The sequence below is a fragment of the Diaphorina citri genome, unplaced genomic scaffold (assembly GCF_000475195.1).
Source record: "Diaphorina citri unplaced genomic scaffold, Diaci psyllid genome assembly version 1.1 scaffold1691, whole genome shotgun sequence".
NCBI classification, from domain to species: domain Eukaryota; kingdom Metazoa; phylum Arthropoda; class Insecta; order Hemiptera; family Psyllidae; genus Diaphorina; species Diaphorina citri.
Window position 1 is genome coordinate 46,574 of NW_007379117.1, and position 18,309 is coordinate 64,882.

Genomic DNA, 18,309 nt, shown 5'->3' on the forward strand with positions numbered 1-18,309 from the left:
GGGTACATCATCTCTATTCCGAAAAACACTAATTATTCGACTCTTAAAAATAATATAATAATAACTATAATCAATACATCATCAAAAATACATAATAATAATACATCAATACATCATCACTCATAATAATAATAATAATAATAATAATAATAATAATAATAATAATAATAATAATAGGTAATCCCAACACTGCGGGAATGTATGTGAGAGATAAACGAGAGAGAGAGAGAGAGAGAAGAATGAAAAGAAAGAGAGAAATAAAAGAATCTACTAAAGAAAATGAGAGAGAGAGAGAGAGAGAGAGAAAGAGAAAGAGAGGGAGAAGGACAAAAGAGAAAGAATAACAAAGATGGCAAAAAAAAAACGATGTAAATACCTACTTACTTTGGCATGAGTGTGAAGCGAGAGAGAGAGAAATAAAGGAAGAAAGAAAGAATATGAAAGAAGAGCGAGAGAAAGAGAGAGAAGAGGAAAATAAAGGGAATGGGAGAAAGAAGGAAGGAGACAGAAGATAAAGTATTATTAAACTTGAACTTCTTATTCCCCGTCATGTCAACTTTACTACAGGGTGGATCTTAAGTATTGTGACATTTCAATGTTTTTATACAGGGTGTTCAAACACAAACTTTTCCATAGGAAATCTCACTTTAAAATCAGTTTCTAGTTCTACAAAGTTCCTCAGTACACTTTTCGGGTCCACTAAGCATTTCCCTCTTATGTAACATTTACATAACCAGGAATCGATTGGTTCAATTTTCAGAAATGTCCAATATTTTGGCATTCAGGGAGTTATGGGTTCGAGACTAGGCGAAATCGAGAAAAATTACTAAAATTGAAAGTTGGAATGAATGCTAGAGTCCCAGGCATTGTTTTCCCTTCAGATTTTTTATTCATTGTGTTTAGCATATTGCATAATCAGGAATAGATTTCAGGCGTTCATAAGAATTTGCATCTCAGATTCCTAGGTAGGTATTTACCTACAAGTTTTATGTAGGTAGGTACCTACATGCCTGCTTGTGGGTGAGATTTTATTTATGGTAAAAAAAGTGCTTGTACCTACCTACCTACCTATCTATTTATTATGTTGTATGAACAAAGAAAAAGTGACATATTTTCCCTCTCTCTCTCTCTCTCTCTCTCTCTCTCTCTCTCTCTCTCTCTCTCTCTCTCTCTCTCTCTCTCTCTATCTCTCTCTCTCGCTCTCTCTCCTCTTCTTTCTCGCCTTTTTGACATGTCAATGTAATATGGAAAGGAGTGACAAGGATGGAAAAAAAGTCAAGTTGGCGTTCAGGTATGAAACCTCTCTCTCTCTCTCTCTCTCTCTCTCTCTCTCTCTCTCTCTCTCTCTCTCTCTCTCAAAAACGATGTAAATAACTACTTACTTTGGCATGAGTGGGAAGCGAGAGAGAGAGAAAAAGGAAGAAAGAATATGAAAGAAGAGTGAGAGAGAGAGAGAGAGAAAGAGAGAGGAAAGGGAGAGAAGAGGAAAATAAAGGGAATGAGAGAAAGAAGGAAGGAGACAGAAGATAAAGTATTATTAAACTTGAACTTCTTATTCCCCGTCATGTCAACTTTTCTACAGGGTGGATCTTAAGTATTGTGACATTTCAATGTTTTTATACAGGGTGTTCAAACACAAACTTTTCCATAGGAAATCTCACTTTAAAATCAGTTTCTAGTACTACAAAGTTCCTCAGTACACTTTTCGGGTCCACTAAGCATTTCCCTCTTATATAACATTTACATAACCAGGAATCGATTGGTTCAGTTTTCAGAAATGTCCCATATTTAGGCATTCAGGGAGTTACGGGTTCGAGTCTAGGCGAATTCTAGAAAAATTACTACACCAGGTGATTGAAAGTTGGAATGAATGCTAATAGAATCCCAGGCATTGTTTTGTTTTCCCTTCAGATTTTTATTTCATTGTGTTTGGCACATTGCATAATCAAGAATAGATTTCAGGCGTTCATAAGAATTTGCATCTCAGATTCCTAGGTAGGTAGGTATATTTATTTACCTACAAGTTTTATGTAGGTAGGTAGGGTGTCTAGTCGTACCTTGGCCCCCGTTGTACCTTGGTCCCCTGGACTTTTCTGGTAACTGGCGCCATCAATCTTTTTACCAACCAAATAAACTCACTCCGACTCCTCTTCTGAACAAGACGACATCAACTCCTCCACATTGCCTTTCGTCGCCGCTCTCAACTTCTTGTCCACAATGCGATGTATCCTGGTCAGCTTGTTAATCCTCCTATTGACGCTCTGAATCTCCAAGATCACGTCCTGAAAATCCTCCTTGCGTACCGCATCCGAGTTGTAGTTGTCCGCGAGGAATTCTCGGAGCGGGGGAACACTGCCCTGGCCGGACTCACGGGATTCCACTTCGTTGTAGGCGAGGAGAAACGACAGCGCCCGCGTGACTAGGTCTAGGCCACCCCGACGGATTATTAGGAGCAGCGTGTCCTGCTCGGCCGGGGGAAGATTGAGGGATAGCGCCAGATTTAGCTCGGTGTTCAGGGCTTCGTTGCCGCGACAGGTCTCATCCTTAGTCGCCATGGTCGGGATTTCTGCTGGTTTTGAGATGGGCTCTTTGCAGTTTTGAGATGTGCTCTTTGCAGTTTTGTGATGTCCTCTTTGCTGTTTTTCAGCAACTTGTGGGGTTTGAGATTTTCTATTTTCTTTTACCAGCAGTTTTGAGATGGGCTCTTTGCGGGGCAATTTGTATCGTTTGGGATCTCCTATTTTCTGTTACCAATTTGGGATTTATATTTGTACGACAAAACTGATGAAAATAATATGTTTCCAGATACTTCGCTGATTGTGGCTGATCGGTTCTATTTTTTATTCCATAAAATTAAAATAAAATGATAGCAGTAAAAGTGTTTGGCCTCTTCCACTTTCGAGAATAAATTAAAAGTCAAAGTACCTACCACAATTTTTATCAAGTTAGTAATAAATTTTATTTTTTGCATCTCATGATTGAGCCAACAAGCTTTTGGCTTTGCATACAAGTTGGATATTTCTTGTTTTCAAATTCTCAGAACTCTTCTCAGCTTGTTCCCCCCACCAGGTGAATTGGTTGGTGGACTTGTTTTCTTGTCTCTTTTACGAGTGCTTTAAGCTTAAGACTATTAAACTGATTTCATATTGAAATTCTTCTCAAAAGTGTTTGGCCTCTTCCACTTTCGAGAATAAATTAAAAGTCAAAGTACCTACCACAATTTTTATCAAGTAATAAATTTTATTTTTTGCATCTCATGATTGAGCCAACAAGCTTTTGGCTTTGCATACAAGTTGGGTATTTCTTGTTTTCAAATTCTCAGAACTCTTCTCAGCTTGTTCTCCCCACCAGACGAATTGGTTGGTGGACTTGTTTTCTTGTCTCTTTTACGAGTGCTTTAAGCTTAAGACTATTAAACTGATTTCATATTGAAATTCTTCTATGCGGCTATGCTCTAATGCTGTTATCATCAGGTGTTTCTGCAGTGATAATATCTACAAGCAGGCTTGGACATACATAGATACTAAGAAGAAAGCTTTTCCTTACACAATTCTTCAATCAAGCTGATTCTCTACCTGCTCTGTACCTGCAATTTGTAATACATCAATTTTTTTGAAAGATCCAAAAACTAGAAATCATCTTAAATTTGTCAACGGATTTTGTCAAAACATTCAAGTTGTTGATTCAATCAGTTTAGAAAGTTCCTTAACCCCTCAAAAGTCGACCATCCCTTTTACATTCTCATCAATTGCTTTGTTTACAACATTCCACTAAACTTGTTTTGACTTTAATAGGTGCCAAAATATTGATAAGATGTACGAGTATTAGTCATACTTATATTATTAGTTAGGAATGCGATGTTTTTGTACATTGTTTAATATGTTTTCATGTATAATTACATTAATTACCTATGTTGGAGGCTTTGGGAATGTACTTGAAGTAGGGGGTGAAGAATTGGAGGGACAATATCACAATAATACCTGTAAGAGAGGAAATAATATTGAAGGTAAGTTGGTTAACATAGCTTATCAAATGATCACTCAGAAAACTCACTAAAAAAAAAAGGTCCGTATGAGGTACCCAAACGACAAATTGTTTCCAAAATCTACGTATCATATTAAGTTAAATTATACAGCGTTAAATATGTTTTGGGCAACAATAGACAAAACACTTCCCATTTAGAGTAGGTCAACACGAGTAGGTACACTAGAAATAAATTCCAGAAAGCAGTCCGTTGAAAAATTTGCAATCGAAATACAAGCGCAAACTTTTTGTGTGATGGTGGGGACTGGGGATCGAACAAGGGATCTTTTGCAAGACAAGTAAGCGCGTTACCACTGCGCTAACCGGGTTTGAATCAAGCTTGACTGGCACTCACCAGTATAGACTCCACCAAAAGTGGTCTTGACGCCGCTGGCATTGTTGACGGCCCCTCTGCTAAGGGCGCCAGTCACAGGCATGGAACAGGCAAACGAGGACACGATGTTGCAAGTCCCTAAGGCGAGCATCTCCTGGTTGGCGTCGATGCTTTTGCCTTGACCTGGAAGAAAATGATGGTATAGTTACTGGTTAGATTGAAGTAATCATACATTGCTAAGTAAATTCCCTCTCCTCAAATGTGGGCCCAGATCGCCCAGAAACATGAGTTGACCAAGCCCCAGATCAACATCTTGCCTACTAGGTAATCTATTAAGTATACCTCCGAAAAAAAAAATGTCTCTAAGGATTCATAAAGAAATGGGGAGGAGGGAGAAAGAAGTTCGAGAAAAACATTAAAACTTTGTATCCAGAGTTCTTTTCCAATTTAGTCTCCCATTCTTCTCTCTCTCTTTCTTTTTTTCTCTGTCTCTCTCTCTCTCTCTCTCTCTTTCTCTCTGTCTGTATCTTCCCCTCTCTTTCTTTCACACTCTCTCTCTCTATCTATTTCTCTTTTATTCTCTTACTCCTTCTTCTCCCTCCAGATATTTCTATTTCTTTCTTTCTCTCTCTGTCTGTCTCTCTCTCTCCCCTTATTTAGGTACTTTTCTATCCCGACTATCTCTCTCTTGGCACTCTTATTGAGTGTTAAGAATGAAAAAATAATCCCAACACTGCGGGAATGTATGTGAGAGATAAACGAGAGAGAGAGAGAGAGAGAGAGAGAGAAGAATGAAAAGAAAGAGAAATAAAAGAATATACTAAAGAAAATGAGAGACCGAGAGAGAGAGAGAGAGTGAAAGAAAGAAGAATAAAAGAGAGAGAGAGAGAGAGATAAAAAAACATACTAAAGAAAATGAGAGAGAAAGAGAGGGAGAAGGACAAAAGAGAAAGAATAACAAAGATGGCAAAAAAAACTATGCAAATACCTACTTACTTTGGCATGAGTGGGAAGCGAGAGAGAGAGAGAGAGAGAGAGAGAGAGAGAGAGAGAGAGAGAGAGAGAGAGAGAGAGAGAGAGAGAGAGATAAAGGGAGATGAGAGAAAGAAGGGAGAGAGACAGAAGATAAAGTATTATTAAACTTGAACTTCTTATTCCCGACGTCATGTGAACTTTACTACAGGGTGGATCTTTAGAAGTATTGTGACATTTCCTAATGTTTTTGATACAGGGTGTTCAAACATAAACTTTGTCCCATAGGAGATCACTTTAAAATCAGTTTCTAGTACTATAAAGTTCTCAGTACATTTTTCGGGGTCCACTAAGCATTTCCCTCCTATGTAACATTTACATAACCAGGGTGTGTCTTAACCGTATGGTGCAATTTCAGAAGTGGTTATACTTAGGCGTATTCAGGCAGTTAACGGTTCGAGCTAGTCAAATCGAGAAAAATTAGCGTAGAGGATTAAAAGTTGGAATGACATGTTACAGCATTTCAGGCTCAATAGGTTAATTCAATTTCCTTTCTTATTTGTTTAACACATTTAGCATAACTCAGGAACTGATTGGCGTTCAAAGCATTTTCAGAATGTCCAATTTTAGGCATTCAGGACAGGAGTTATGGTTCGAGACTCAGGCGAAATCGGAGAAAAATTACCTAAAGATTGAAAGTTGGAAATGAATGCCTTAGAGTCCCAAGCATTGTTTTCCCTTCAGATTTTTTTATTCATTGTGGTTTGCACATTGCATATCAAGAATAGATTCTCAGGCGTTCCATAAGAATTGCATCGCAGATTCCTAGCTAGGGTAGGTAGTTAGGTAACCTATACTACATGCCTGTTAGATTTATTATGTACTAGCTGAATTCCGTAGCTTCCGCTCGGTATCGCTAGTTCCATCGAGGCATGCACTTGTGAAGGCATGGCGAACTTGTATTTATCATGGTAAACGAAACTCAATATTAGGCGAGCTCGAGTTACTCTACGCAGTTCTGCACTCCTGTGTATTTATATGGTGATATTTAACGATTAGAAAAATTGACATCATATCTCACGGATCGTTTAATTCTCGCAAAATCTTTCTTTATTGCAACTACTAACTCGAATATTCCTACCAAACTGTTCAGCTTTCCTACGTTGTCTTGGTTCTAGAGATCGAGTCAGAGTGTGAATATGGAATGTGAAAGAGTGAATCGTTGTTCTTATATATAAGGACTGGTAAAAAGACTCTCGTACCTACCTATCTATTTATATGTCGTATAACAAAGAAAAGTGACATCTTCTTCTCTCTCTCTCTCTCTCTCTCCCTCCCTCTCTTTCAGTCTTTGCTTTTTGACCATGTCAACTGTTAATGGAAAGAGTGACAGGATGGAAAAAAGTCAAGTTGACCGTTCAGCGCTCTGAACCCTCTCTTCTCTCTCTCTCTCTCCGCATCTCGGTACTCCTCATCTCTCTTTCTCTCTTGACATCTTTTTTTGTCTGGCTCGTCCAACCAACTGTAAAATTTGACAGTCAGCAAAATTTTTCTCTCTCGCTTCCCCCCCCTTTTTTTTTTTTTTTTTTTTTTTGGGGGGGGGGGGTTAGGTGAGAGTGAGAGAGAGAGTAAGGGAGGGAGGGGCGGGGGTAATTTTATTATACCTCACAAAACCTTTCCTTTTTTTACATAGGTACTATATTTACATACCCACCCATTTACCTATAACTACCGTCCTACCCACCCCCATCTATATTTTTCACTTAAAAATTGAGTGGGTGCTACATCATTTTTCAAATCATTTTATGATTAAATTTTCCTATTTCATGTGATAGAAAGTACAAGGAAAGAGGGCATTAGAAACTAAAATGTACTGGATCTAGTACTATTGTACTAATTAAGCGGGTCACAGTTTGTACTTACTCTTGGTTCGCCACATAGGTTTCACCACATTGTACTCCACCATGAACACCACAGCCGCTATGATAACAGCCGCTAGAGAGGCTTTGGGAATGTACTTGAAGTAGGGGGTGAAGAATTGGAGGGACAATATCACAATAATACCTGAAAGAGAGGAAATAATATTGAAGGTAAGTTGGTTAACATACCTAATCAAATGATCACTCAGAAAACTCACTCAAAAAAAGGGTCCGTATGAGGTACCTACCCAAACGACAAATTGTTTCCAAAATCTACGTATCATATTAAGTTAAATTATACAGCGTTAAATATGTTTTGGGCAACAATAGACAAAACACTTCCCATTTAGAGTAGGTCAACACGAGTAGGTACACTAGAAATAAATTCCAGAAAGCAGTCCGTTGAAAAATTTGCAATCGAAATACAAGCGCAAACTTTTTGTGTGATGGTGGGGACTGGGGATCGAACAAGGGATCTTTTGCAAGACAAGTAAGCGCGTTACCACTGCGCTAACCGGGTTTGAATCAAGCTTGACTGGCACTCACCAGTATAGACTCCACCAAAAGTGGTCTTGACGCCGCTGGCATTGTTGACGGCCCCTCTGCTAAGGGCGCCAGTCACAGGCATGGAACAGGCAAACGAGGACACGATGTTGCAAGTCCCTAAGGCGAGCATCTCCTGGTTGGCGTCGATGCTTTTGCCTTGACCTGGAAGAAAATGATGGTATAGTTACTGGTTAGATTGAAGTAATCATACATTGCTAAGTAAATTCCCTCTCCTCAAATGTGGGCCCAGATCGCCCAGAAACATGAGTTGACCAAGCCCCAGATCAACATCTTGCCTACTAGGTAATCTATTAAGTATACCTCCGAAGCAGGTAATTTCAGTATTGCAGGGTATGAGCATCTTGCCTACAAGTTAATCTAGGAAAACCTCCGCACTTCGAAGCAGGTAACCGATTTAATTCAGTTTTGCACGGTAATTTCATTTAGTGAAAACTTTGGCAAAAAAGAAACCTAAAGATTCGAGAGGAGGAAATTGATATCCAGAAAGCAGTCCGTTGAAAAATTTGCAATCGAAATACAAGCGCAAACTTTTTGTGTGATGGTGAGGACTGGGGATCGAACAAGGGATCTTTTGCAAGACAAGTAAGCGCGTTACCACTGCGCTAACCGGGTTTGAATCAAGCTTGACTGGCACTCACCAGTATAGACTCCACCAAAAGTGGTCTTGACGCCGCTGGCATTGTTGACGGCCCCTCTGCTAAGGGCGCCAGTCACGGGCATGGAACAGGCAAACGAGGACACTATGTTGCAAGTCCCTAGGGCGAGCATCTCCTGGTTGGCGTCGATGCTTTTGCCTTGACCTGGAAGAAAATGATGGTATAGTTACTGGTTAGATTGAGATATGTATGATACTATGATTAGACTGAAGTAATCATACATTGCTAAGTAAATTCCCTCTCCTCAAGTGTGGGCCCAGATCGCCCAGAAACATGAGTTGACCAAGCCCCAGATCAACATCTTGCCTACTAGGTAATCTATTAAGTATACCTCCGAAGCAGGTAATTTCAGTATTGCAGGGTATGAGCATCTTGCCTACAAGTTAATCTAGGAAAACCTCCGCACTTCGAAGCAGGTAATCGATTTAATTCAGTTTTGCACGGTAATTTCATTTAGTGAAAACTTTGGCAAAAAAGAAACCTAAAGATTCGAGAGGAGGAAATTGATAAATATGGCAGAGTTCAGCTCAAACGCTTAGAAAACTGGTCACCCGATAGTAGAGCCTAGATTTTAAAAGTCGAATAGTGCCAATCTGATTGGTCGAATATTATAGCCCCAACCTTCTCTATGTAATCTACCTTCCCTAGGTCTCTCTCCTTGAAGTAATGCGAAAGCGGTACAAACGGTACCAAGGTACAATTACAGACCTTCCCTAGTTGCAGGTGTGCTACTTACTGAAGACTTGAGCGAGGGAAATGTTCTCCAGGATGGACAACAGGGGCAGAACGAATATCCCAGATCCCAGTTCAGATATCAACTGGAAGAAGTTGTAGGATTTGCCGTTCTCCTCTATATGGAACGGGGGAGGCTGGAATGTGGGCAGACCGGCCTGGACATCGCCTGGAATAAACAGGGATTGAGATTTAGTTTCTGGAATTGAGATTTAGTATCCAATTGGTTTTCCACGTATCCTTGCTATAGTCAATAGCGATCGTACCCTTTTGCCTGGTGTAGGAGGTCTTCAGAGAGACAGCATAAATTCATCTGGATATCCCTCTGGACTCGGATAACCTCCTCCCTAACCTTTCTTATTTAGAACACTAGAAGCATTCTTAAAAAGTGGTCTGGAAGATGTCACTTCCAGATTTATAGGAATCTTTTGAAGTCGTGAGCATTTCGGTCCGAGAACCCTAGAAGAGATCTCGGAAATTTCAGATTTGGTTCAGTAGGTTAGATTGTAGGTACTTCCACAAAAATTTCAGAAACCCAACACCCCCCTCTCTCTCTCTCTCCAATCAAACTCTCCCTTCTTTCTCATTTCTCTTGCTCCATTTGTGTTAGAAACAAGTAAAAGTGTCAACTTGATAGATTCCTCTGTTACTTTGGGAGACAATGATTAAAAAGGTATAGAGGGAAAGAAAGAGAGGAAGAAACAGGAGGAGGAAAGGAAGACAGAGAAGAGAGAGGGAAAGGTAAGGAGAAAAAGACAATGAGAAAGTGATTGAGGGACAGGTCTCCTTAAAAGACTAAAATGAGAGAGGGAAAGAAAGCAAGAAAAAAAGAGGAGAGAAGGCGAGATGAAGAAGGGAGTTAGGAAAAGGAAGAGAGAAAAAGAGAGAAGAAGATAAGGAGGATTGAGGAAGGAGGAGGTAAGGAGGAAGGAAGAAGAGGCTGGAATGTAAAGTGTTAGGTTCTAAATTAATTAGGGAGTAAGTTTTGTGTGACAACGCCAAACTAGGTCTCAAGGGATACAATGACAGCTTATAGCAGTGCTACTCAAACTTTGTGCTTACTCATATTCAATTATTCATACTGCTCGAAACTCGAATAGGACTAGAGCCCCTTCACCACAACAGTAGGCTCCTTTGGCTACTTTATTACCGCAAAGGGCGGATTTTATCCTAAACAGACAAGGTTCGGAACGGCTGGCTTTCTCCTATCCTGTCTTCCCTCTTCGCTTTCAGAACGATAAGACCTTGGTAGTTCCAGTTCCCTCCATCAAAGCTCTTTTTTAACACACACCGGACAGGCGGACATTCATAACGAGTAGATTCCTTTGAAGGGTATATTGTGGTTTCCTTCTTTTGGGAGGGGATATATTTTGGGAACCTCTGCAGCCCTAATACAATGCATTCGAACAAGATTAATCTTCTTCCTACCACTCCCGTACTCCTGCTAGGTGTGCCCAAAGTAGGGGTCATAGAAGGGGACAAGAGGGGTGCGGAGCCTGTGCCATGATAACGCGGAGAAGATCAGGTGAGGGGCAAGGTTGCTTAAAGGGCCAGTGGGGGCCGATGAAGGGGGGGAAAAGGAGGTTCGGAGTCTGTGATAAAGAACCTGTGGATATTCAGGAGAGGGGCTAGTTCTGGGGGGGGGGGGGGGTTTAGAGGGGAGTTAGGAATATAAGACCAGGCTTAATTTCATTATTCCTTTCTTAGAACCATCCCCAGACCTGCTTATCGTATCCCTTACATCAGATAACATTCTACTAGATACATCGTACAAAGGTACAAAATACAGCAATAATACAAAGACTAAATAATGGAATATCCTTGCAAACGTGCAAGCAAAGAAGCATAGAATCGTGCTTTAGAAGACTTCTGATCTTCTAATCGTGCTATCCGCTCCGACACAAAGTCAGATTAACAAAACGTGTTCGATAAGGGAAATCCACGAACACAATACAAGAATGCATAAATAATAAATGCTGTAGTAGTGTAGTAGAATCTATTTACAATAGAATTAATGGAAATTGAATTTATGATAATTAGGAGTATAAAGAGCTTTTGCTTATTGTAAGAATGATCTTTTGCTCTAACAAACAAGAAATTCCAGCCTGCTTTTTGCATTAATCATAAATCCCGTTATGACACTTGGGTTATTGGCAAGATTATCTAGCGTGGTACAGTAGATTAGGTCATTCCCAAGAAAAGATGTAATATGAATTCAGAAAGAAAAGATAATATAAAATCCGAGATTAAAGAGGCATTCAGGGAGTTATGGGTTCGAGACTAGGCGAAATCGAGAAAAATTACTAAAATTGAAAGTTGGAATGAATGCTAGAGTTCCAGGCATTGTGTTCCCTTCAGATTTTTCAATTAATTGTGTTTGGCACATTGCATAATCAGGAATAGATTTCAGGCGTTCATAAGAATTTGCATCTCAGATTCCTAGGTAGGTATTTACCTACAAGTTTTATGTAGTCTGTGATAAATTGATGTGCAAAGTGAATAGAGATAAGTATAAGGTGATAGAGAAGTACAGAAGATACAGGGTGGTAGGCAAGTAAATGTAGAATGTTGAATAGGATAATTCATCCCTTATGGCTGGATTATACGTACTCTAGCTCCAGCGCCAGGAAGTACTCCAGCTACTGGCTTTATGTAAAGCAGATATAAACACTAGTGCTATCCAGTAATATATCTATCAGTCTAGTTGGTAGATGGTTGGGCAGAATCAATTGGAATTGTAGTTGTGGCTGTACAGAAGTTCAACTGGATTGGAATGTTACTGGACGCCAGTGATGTTTACATTATGCCAGGAGCTAGACTGCCTACTGGCATCATGTAATCCAGTCACAAAGGATGGGGTACCCAAAACAATCTTTACTATTAATCAAAGCGGCATTCATTCACTCATTCACACACTGACCGCTGTATCTCCAGAATCCCACCACCCAGAGAGCTGAAATTTGGGAGCAACATTCCTAATCTGTTCTAGATGTGCAATACCTATAAGAGGATTTTGCCGAAATATAAACCGATTTCGAGTTGTGATCAATTTAATTTTTCGAAGAACAGGCAACCTGCTAGTAGTAAACACAACTCACCTGATAACTTGAACGGTGTCTTCCCATGTGTAGTCTCATCATAATAGTAACCGAGCAGGGCGCAGAATATCACCACCAGAATGTTACGGGCCGTAGAAATGAACCAGAGTACTTGGGCCGCCAATTTCTGGAGGGTGGTCTTCTCTTTGGTGTCGGAAGGACCAATGGGGATGTCTTTCACTTTCTGGGGAAGAAAGAAAAGGGAGGAATTCGATTAGTTTACATTTGATGAGGTCCATTTTCACCAATACTCTTCTTCGGCTTTGATTTAAACGAAATGAGTTCAGTAGACAATGAAAATTTGCCGTATTTCAGGAGGAGGGAGGGGGGAGGGGATGTCCCACTAGAAATTACACCTGCCATGTTTATGATGCAGGAATGAAGCTAAATGTTTCCTTCACTCCCGCAGTAAAGACAAGAGTACAGTCCTCTCTTGCCTTAGATTCGTAGAAGCTTGACCCATCCTTTAGGGCCGTATGCCCCTACACTTAAGCCTCGAAGTGGGGGCCCTAACTCCTACCCTAATTTCTGATGTTGCTGTAGGTACTATCTACTAGAAAACTCATTATAGGGCATACGCTTGAATTCGCATTATAGGGTTGAATACACTTGATTCTGCACCATCCATCTTTCACGAATGAAGGTGCTAAGTTTGAAGCGATTATTTTGTACTTTTCAACGCAGACCCACGAAGGAAAACTCTAGTTTGAAGAGAAACAGACGGGCAAATGTCGAGGGATTTGAAAGTTTGGCGAAGAGACGCTGACGGGGGAAGAAAATTTCCCACAGATTATTTCCGTACGTTTTTAGATCGAAGTTTGGGGAGAAAATTAGGAACTTTGCGAGAAACGTCGGAAGTTTTTGGGGAAAAAAAGAAGGAGGAGGAGAAGCAGAAGAAGACAAAGAAGAAGAAGAAGATGATGAAAAAGGAGGAGAAGAAGAAGAAGAAGAAGAAGAAGAAGAAGAAGAAGGAGGAGAAGAAATCTATTTACAATAGAATTAATGGAAATTGAATTTATGATAATTAGGAGTATAAAGAGCTTTTGCTTATAGTAAGAATGATCTTTTGCTCTAACAAACAAGAAATGCCAGCCTGTTTTTTGCATTAATCATAAATCCCGTTATGACACTTGGGTTATTGGCAAGATTATCTAGCGTGGTACAGTAGATTAGGTCATTCCCAAGAAAAGATGTAATATGAATTCAGAAAGAAAAGATAATATAAAATCCAGAAGGGGGATTAGTGCTTAATGAAAAACAAATGGAGAAGAAGAAAATTGATTCAGATGGTTGTGTTCACACAACCACACATAGTCAACGGCCATTGATCGATAAGTCGACTGAAACCGTGCACACTACCTCGACAGCATAGATCCACCCCGTTGATCGAAGGCCGTTGACTATGTGTGGGCACAGCTTGAGACACCCACGTAGGTTTTTCTCGGGCCGACCGTTCTGGATGGCCATTTGGCCATGTAGGGTAAACTCACCTAATTGTAGGAGACCCATGAACAGCTGTACAATGCCGGACACGAACGTAAGGAAGACGGCGAATTGCGGCCCGAGGCCGTGCAGATTCTCGCGGGTCAGAATTGACATGATGGCCGTCGGCCAGATTAAAGGGTGATTATTGAAGAACAAATGGAGAAGAAGAAAATTGATTCAGATGGTTGTTTCCACACAACCACACATAGTCGACGGCCAGCGATCGAGAAGTGGACTGAAACCGTACACACTACCTCGACAGCATATATCCACCCCGTTGATCGAAGGCCGCTGACTATGTGTGGGCACAGCTTGAGACACCCATGTAGGTTTGTCTCGGGTCGACCGTTCTGGAGAGATTAAAGGGTGATTAGTGCTTAATGAAGAACAAATGGAGAAGAAGAAAATTGATTCAGATGGTTGTGTCCACACAACCACACATAGTCGACGGCCATCGATCGAGAAGTCGACTGAAACCGTACACACTACCTCGACAGCATAGATCCACCCCGTTGATCGAAGGCCGCTGACTATGTGTGGGCACAGCTTGAGACACCCATGTAGGTTTGTCTCGGGTCGACCGTTCTGGATGCCCATTTGGCCATGTAGGGTACTCACCTAATTGTAGGAGACCCATGAACAGCTGTACAATACCGGACACGAACGTAAGGAAGACGGCGAATTGCGGCCCGAGGCCGTGCAGATTCTCGCGGGTCAGAATTGACATGATGGCCGTCGGCCCTATGGCCGAGTCTTTACAGGAACCGAATATGGTGTACACGAAACAGGCCATGAACGAAGAGTAGAGGCCGACCTGGAAATAGAACGTGAAAATCAATGGTTTACTTTGATGAAATTTTAACAGATATTTGATTTGATTTAATTGATTGTTAACAGAAATTTTGTTGTAAGAACAAGATTTCTACAACAGATAGCTCGAGCCTTCTACAACCGATGTGTTACCTAAAATAAGGAACGCGACAAAGCTTCGCCCCACCGATTCGATAATGTTTGACAGCGCTACTAGAGATATTATACGCCACAGACCATTTATATTAGGTAAGCTAACGGCGCGGTGTGGTGATAGCACATTGAATATGGAATGCGCCAGATCCTAAAATCCAGTGGATGACTGAAGTTAAGTAACAAGTGACCTATTCCAATAAGTGACTATGCGGTCAATCCTGTGGATTTTCCCAATCTCTTCTTAACAGATATTTGATTTGATTTAGTTGATTGTTAACAGAAATTTTGTTGTTAGAACAAGATTTCTACAACAGATAGCTCGAGCCTTCTACAACCGATGTGTTACCTAAAATAAGGAACGCGGCAAAGCTTCGCTCCGCCAATTCGATAAAGCTTGACAGCGCTACTAGAGATATTATACGCCACAGACCATTTATATTAGGTAAGCCAACGGCGCGGTGTAATGATAGCACATTGAATGCGCCAGATCCCAAAATCCAGTGGATGACTGAAGTTAAGTAACAAGTGACCTATTCCAATAAGTGACTATGCGGTCAATCCTGTGGATTTTCCCAATCTCACTCAGGCTAGGTGAGGTTGAGGTTTAATGACACTGAATAACTGATGAATGAGAAGGCAGATAGCTTGTCACCAAATGGAGTGTAAAACCCCAGTCTCCTTAAAGACAGAGAAAACCCTTTGAAACTGCCAGCTAGCTAGGCTGGTTAGGGTTAGCTGTTCTCCTCCCTGTTTATAGTCCCACAGCCAGACGCTAGTCTAAGAACCCTTTGAGGAACTGCCAGCTTGCTAGGCTGGTTAGGGTTAGCTGTTCTCCTCCCTGTTTATAGTCCCACAGCCAGACGCTAGTCTTCTCTCTGTTTAACGTCCCCTAGCCAGACAGTGAATAAGTTCAAGAGTTTTGGTACAACAAGAAAGGAACATTAAAGGGTAAGTTTAATGGTGTGTTTCACCAACCTTCTTTCCAGCCTCAAACAGCCTGTTAGCTTAACAACCCTGTTAAGCCTATACAAATCAATTTGAGCTTAACTGGCTGTTAGCTTAACAGGAACTCTAAGAAATATTGGTGAAATCCACCCCAAGACTCTCAAGAGTTTTAACAAGTTCATCAATGTCATTTGTATCTTTTTGAAAGCAACGTTTTCTTCAATTGATTTGGTTGATTTTGATTCTTTTTCTTATTTTGCTTCTTCTTCTTCCTCTCCTTTCTCTCCTCCTTCTTTGTCCCCTTCTAAATTTTATTGGTTGCTTTCATTACGATCGACATTAAACATTAAGGTTCAATAAAATAGAATGAATCGACATTAAGGTTCAATAAAATAGAATGAATAGTACTTGGAATCCAATATTGGGTGACCATAAAATATCCAAGTGTGGTCCCAAGAACAAGCCAGCCATTGACCATACTAATAGCTATGATGGTAGATATAGATACTTATGAGGACGCTAAGATAGTTTATCAAAAAGGACATCTCCCCAACGATTTCTGTTCCTTTGGACTACAACCATTAAATGTTAATTTATTGGAATAGCATAGAAACATGCAGCTATTTAACCTTAACATCTTATGGTCGGTGCATGTTAGACGATAATATGATAATGTAATCCCGTATTTCTTGTGGGAGACAGGGCCCTAGAGGGAACAGAAGTGGAAGGAGTTTGAGGATTGAAGTAGAAGGGAATATCGAGAAGATATTCTGTGGTTCTATCGAATGAATAAATGAATTGATACATCAGTGAATAGGAAGGGGGGTGAAGCTAATGTCCTAGAACCTAGAAAACACTTTGTCCACGTAAACTGTGTCCAAATAGTCAACGGCCGTCGATCGATGACTGTCCACACTGCCTGGACAACATAGATTCACCTCGTCGATCGACGGCCATCAACTCTGTTGTAAAATGAACGAACAAGAATAAGATCAGGCTTAATTTCATTATTCCTTTCTTAGAACCATCCCCAGACCTGCTTATCGTATCCCTTACATCAGATAACATTCTATTAGATACATACATCGTACAAAGGTACAAAATACAGCAATAATACAAAGACTAAAATAATGGAATATCCTTGCAAACATGCAAGCAAAGAAGCATAGAATCGTGCTTTAGAAGACTTCTGATCTTCTAATCGTGCTATCCGCTCCGACACAAAGTCAGATTAACAACGTACAAAGGTACAATATACAGCAATAATACAAAGACTAAAATAATGGAATATCATTGCAAACGTGCAAGCAAAGAAGCAAAGAATCGTGCTTTATTCTTCTAATCGTGCTATCCGCTCCGACACAAAGTCAGATTAACAAAACGTGTTCGATAAGGGAAATCCACGAACACAATACAAGAATGATAAACAAACACCAGCTTTTCAGTCTGCATTTGAAAGGAGCAAAAGATACACAAGTTCCTAGGCACGTCCTACCGTAACGCCTCCTATCTGTAAAAATCAAGCCGACCGTAGCGAGTAAATCTGTAGCTTCATGCTGGACATGAATCCTACCGTATCGCCAGATTTAAGTTATATTTCTCCTACCATAATGGCGGAACCATGATTTCATGTGACACATGAATCTGTCCGCAAAAGGTTAAATCACAAGTCCTCACGATGGTTGACTGCGGTTCAGGACGAGCCAATTGAACGTGGCTAGAGACCATTACCCCGGTGTATGGCAGATCACAAGTCCTCACGATGGTTGACTGCGGTTCAGGACGAGCCAATTGAACGTGGCTAGAGACCATTACCCCGGTGTATGGCAGATACAAAAAGATATCTTTTTTTACCCTGCCATCACCATTCGGCGAAAGCTAAAGCCGCTACAACAACAACAACTTATTCACGAATGTTTCCCTCTTTTCCCGCCAGGTTTCATCATCGATTTCATTTCGGGGCCGGTGTCTGTCGGGTTCACTTCAGCGGCCGCCATTATCATCGCCACCTCCCAGATCAAGGACCTCCTTGGCCTTCAGTATTCGGCCTCCAAATTTGTCGACGTTTGGGACAGTCTGGCCCACCATATCCGGGAGACCTCACAGGGGGACGCCATTTTGGGCTGCTCGTGTATGGTTATCCTTTTTCTGTTGAGGGTAAGACTTTGTGTCCTTTTGTAAGGCTATGGAAGTATAGATTGTTTAAGTCATGAAGTCAAACTGGCAACAAATATTGCGTTGGTAGGCTAATACCTAAGAAGAAGGTAAAAATATATTTTACATAACTGATGCATCTATTACTCCAATTGATTGTAAGTTTATATTAACTTACATTTCACAGACCAAAATATAACGTCTCAATTACATGATCTATATGTAAATTTTTTCTCACGACAAGGATGTCAACTTGTCAACAGATGGTGGATCCCTGTTTATCTGATTGAAAATGAGTGGGTTTCTAAGTTCTATCTAAAGTGACCTTTTTGCCAAAGGTTATGAGACGGTGAAAGATACCTACGTAGGTAGGTATTAATAAGTTATTATGACCTGAGAAAAACTTTTCTTCTTCTCCTCCTTCTTCTTCTTCTTCTTCTTCTTCTTCTTCTTCTTCT

At 40.6% G+C, this 18,309-nt stretch overlaps 1 protein-coding gene across 1 annotated transcript in view; it reads right to left on the reverse strand.

Moving 5' to 3' along the window:
• Nucleotides 1-18,309, reverse strand: part of LOC103516887 (sodium-independent sulfate anion transporter-like) — a 50,300-nt gene that overhangs the window by 14,355 nt on the left and 17,636 nt on the right. The window contains exons 3-9 of the mRNA XM_026829161.1: nucleotides 14,405-14,600; nucleotides 14,060-14,136; nucleotides 13,661-13,879; nucleotides 12,302-12,485; nucleotides 9,208-9,372; nucleotides 8,454-8,615; nucleotides 7,253-7,393 (exon numbers count right to left, since the gene is read on the reverse strand). Coding sequence (XP_026684962.1) covers nucleotides 7,253-7,393; nucleotides 8,454-8,615; nucleotides 9,208-9,372; nucleotides 12,302-12,485; nucleotides 13,661-13,879; nucleotides 14,060-14,136; nucleotides 14,405-14,600 — 1,144 coding nt within the window. The remainder of the gene's footprint in view (nucleotides 1-7,252; nucleotides 7,394-8,453; nucleotides 8,616-9,207; nucleotides 9,373-12,301; nucleotides 12,486-13,660; nucleotides 13,880-14,059; nucleotides 14,137-14,404; nucleotides 14,601-18,309) is intronic.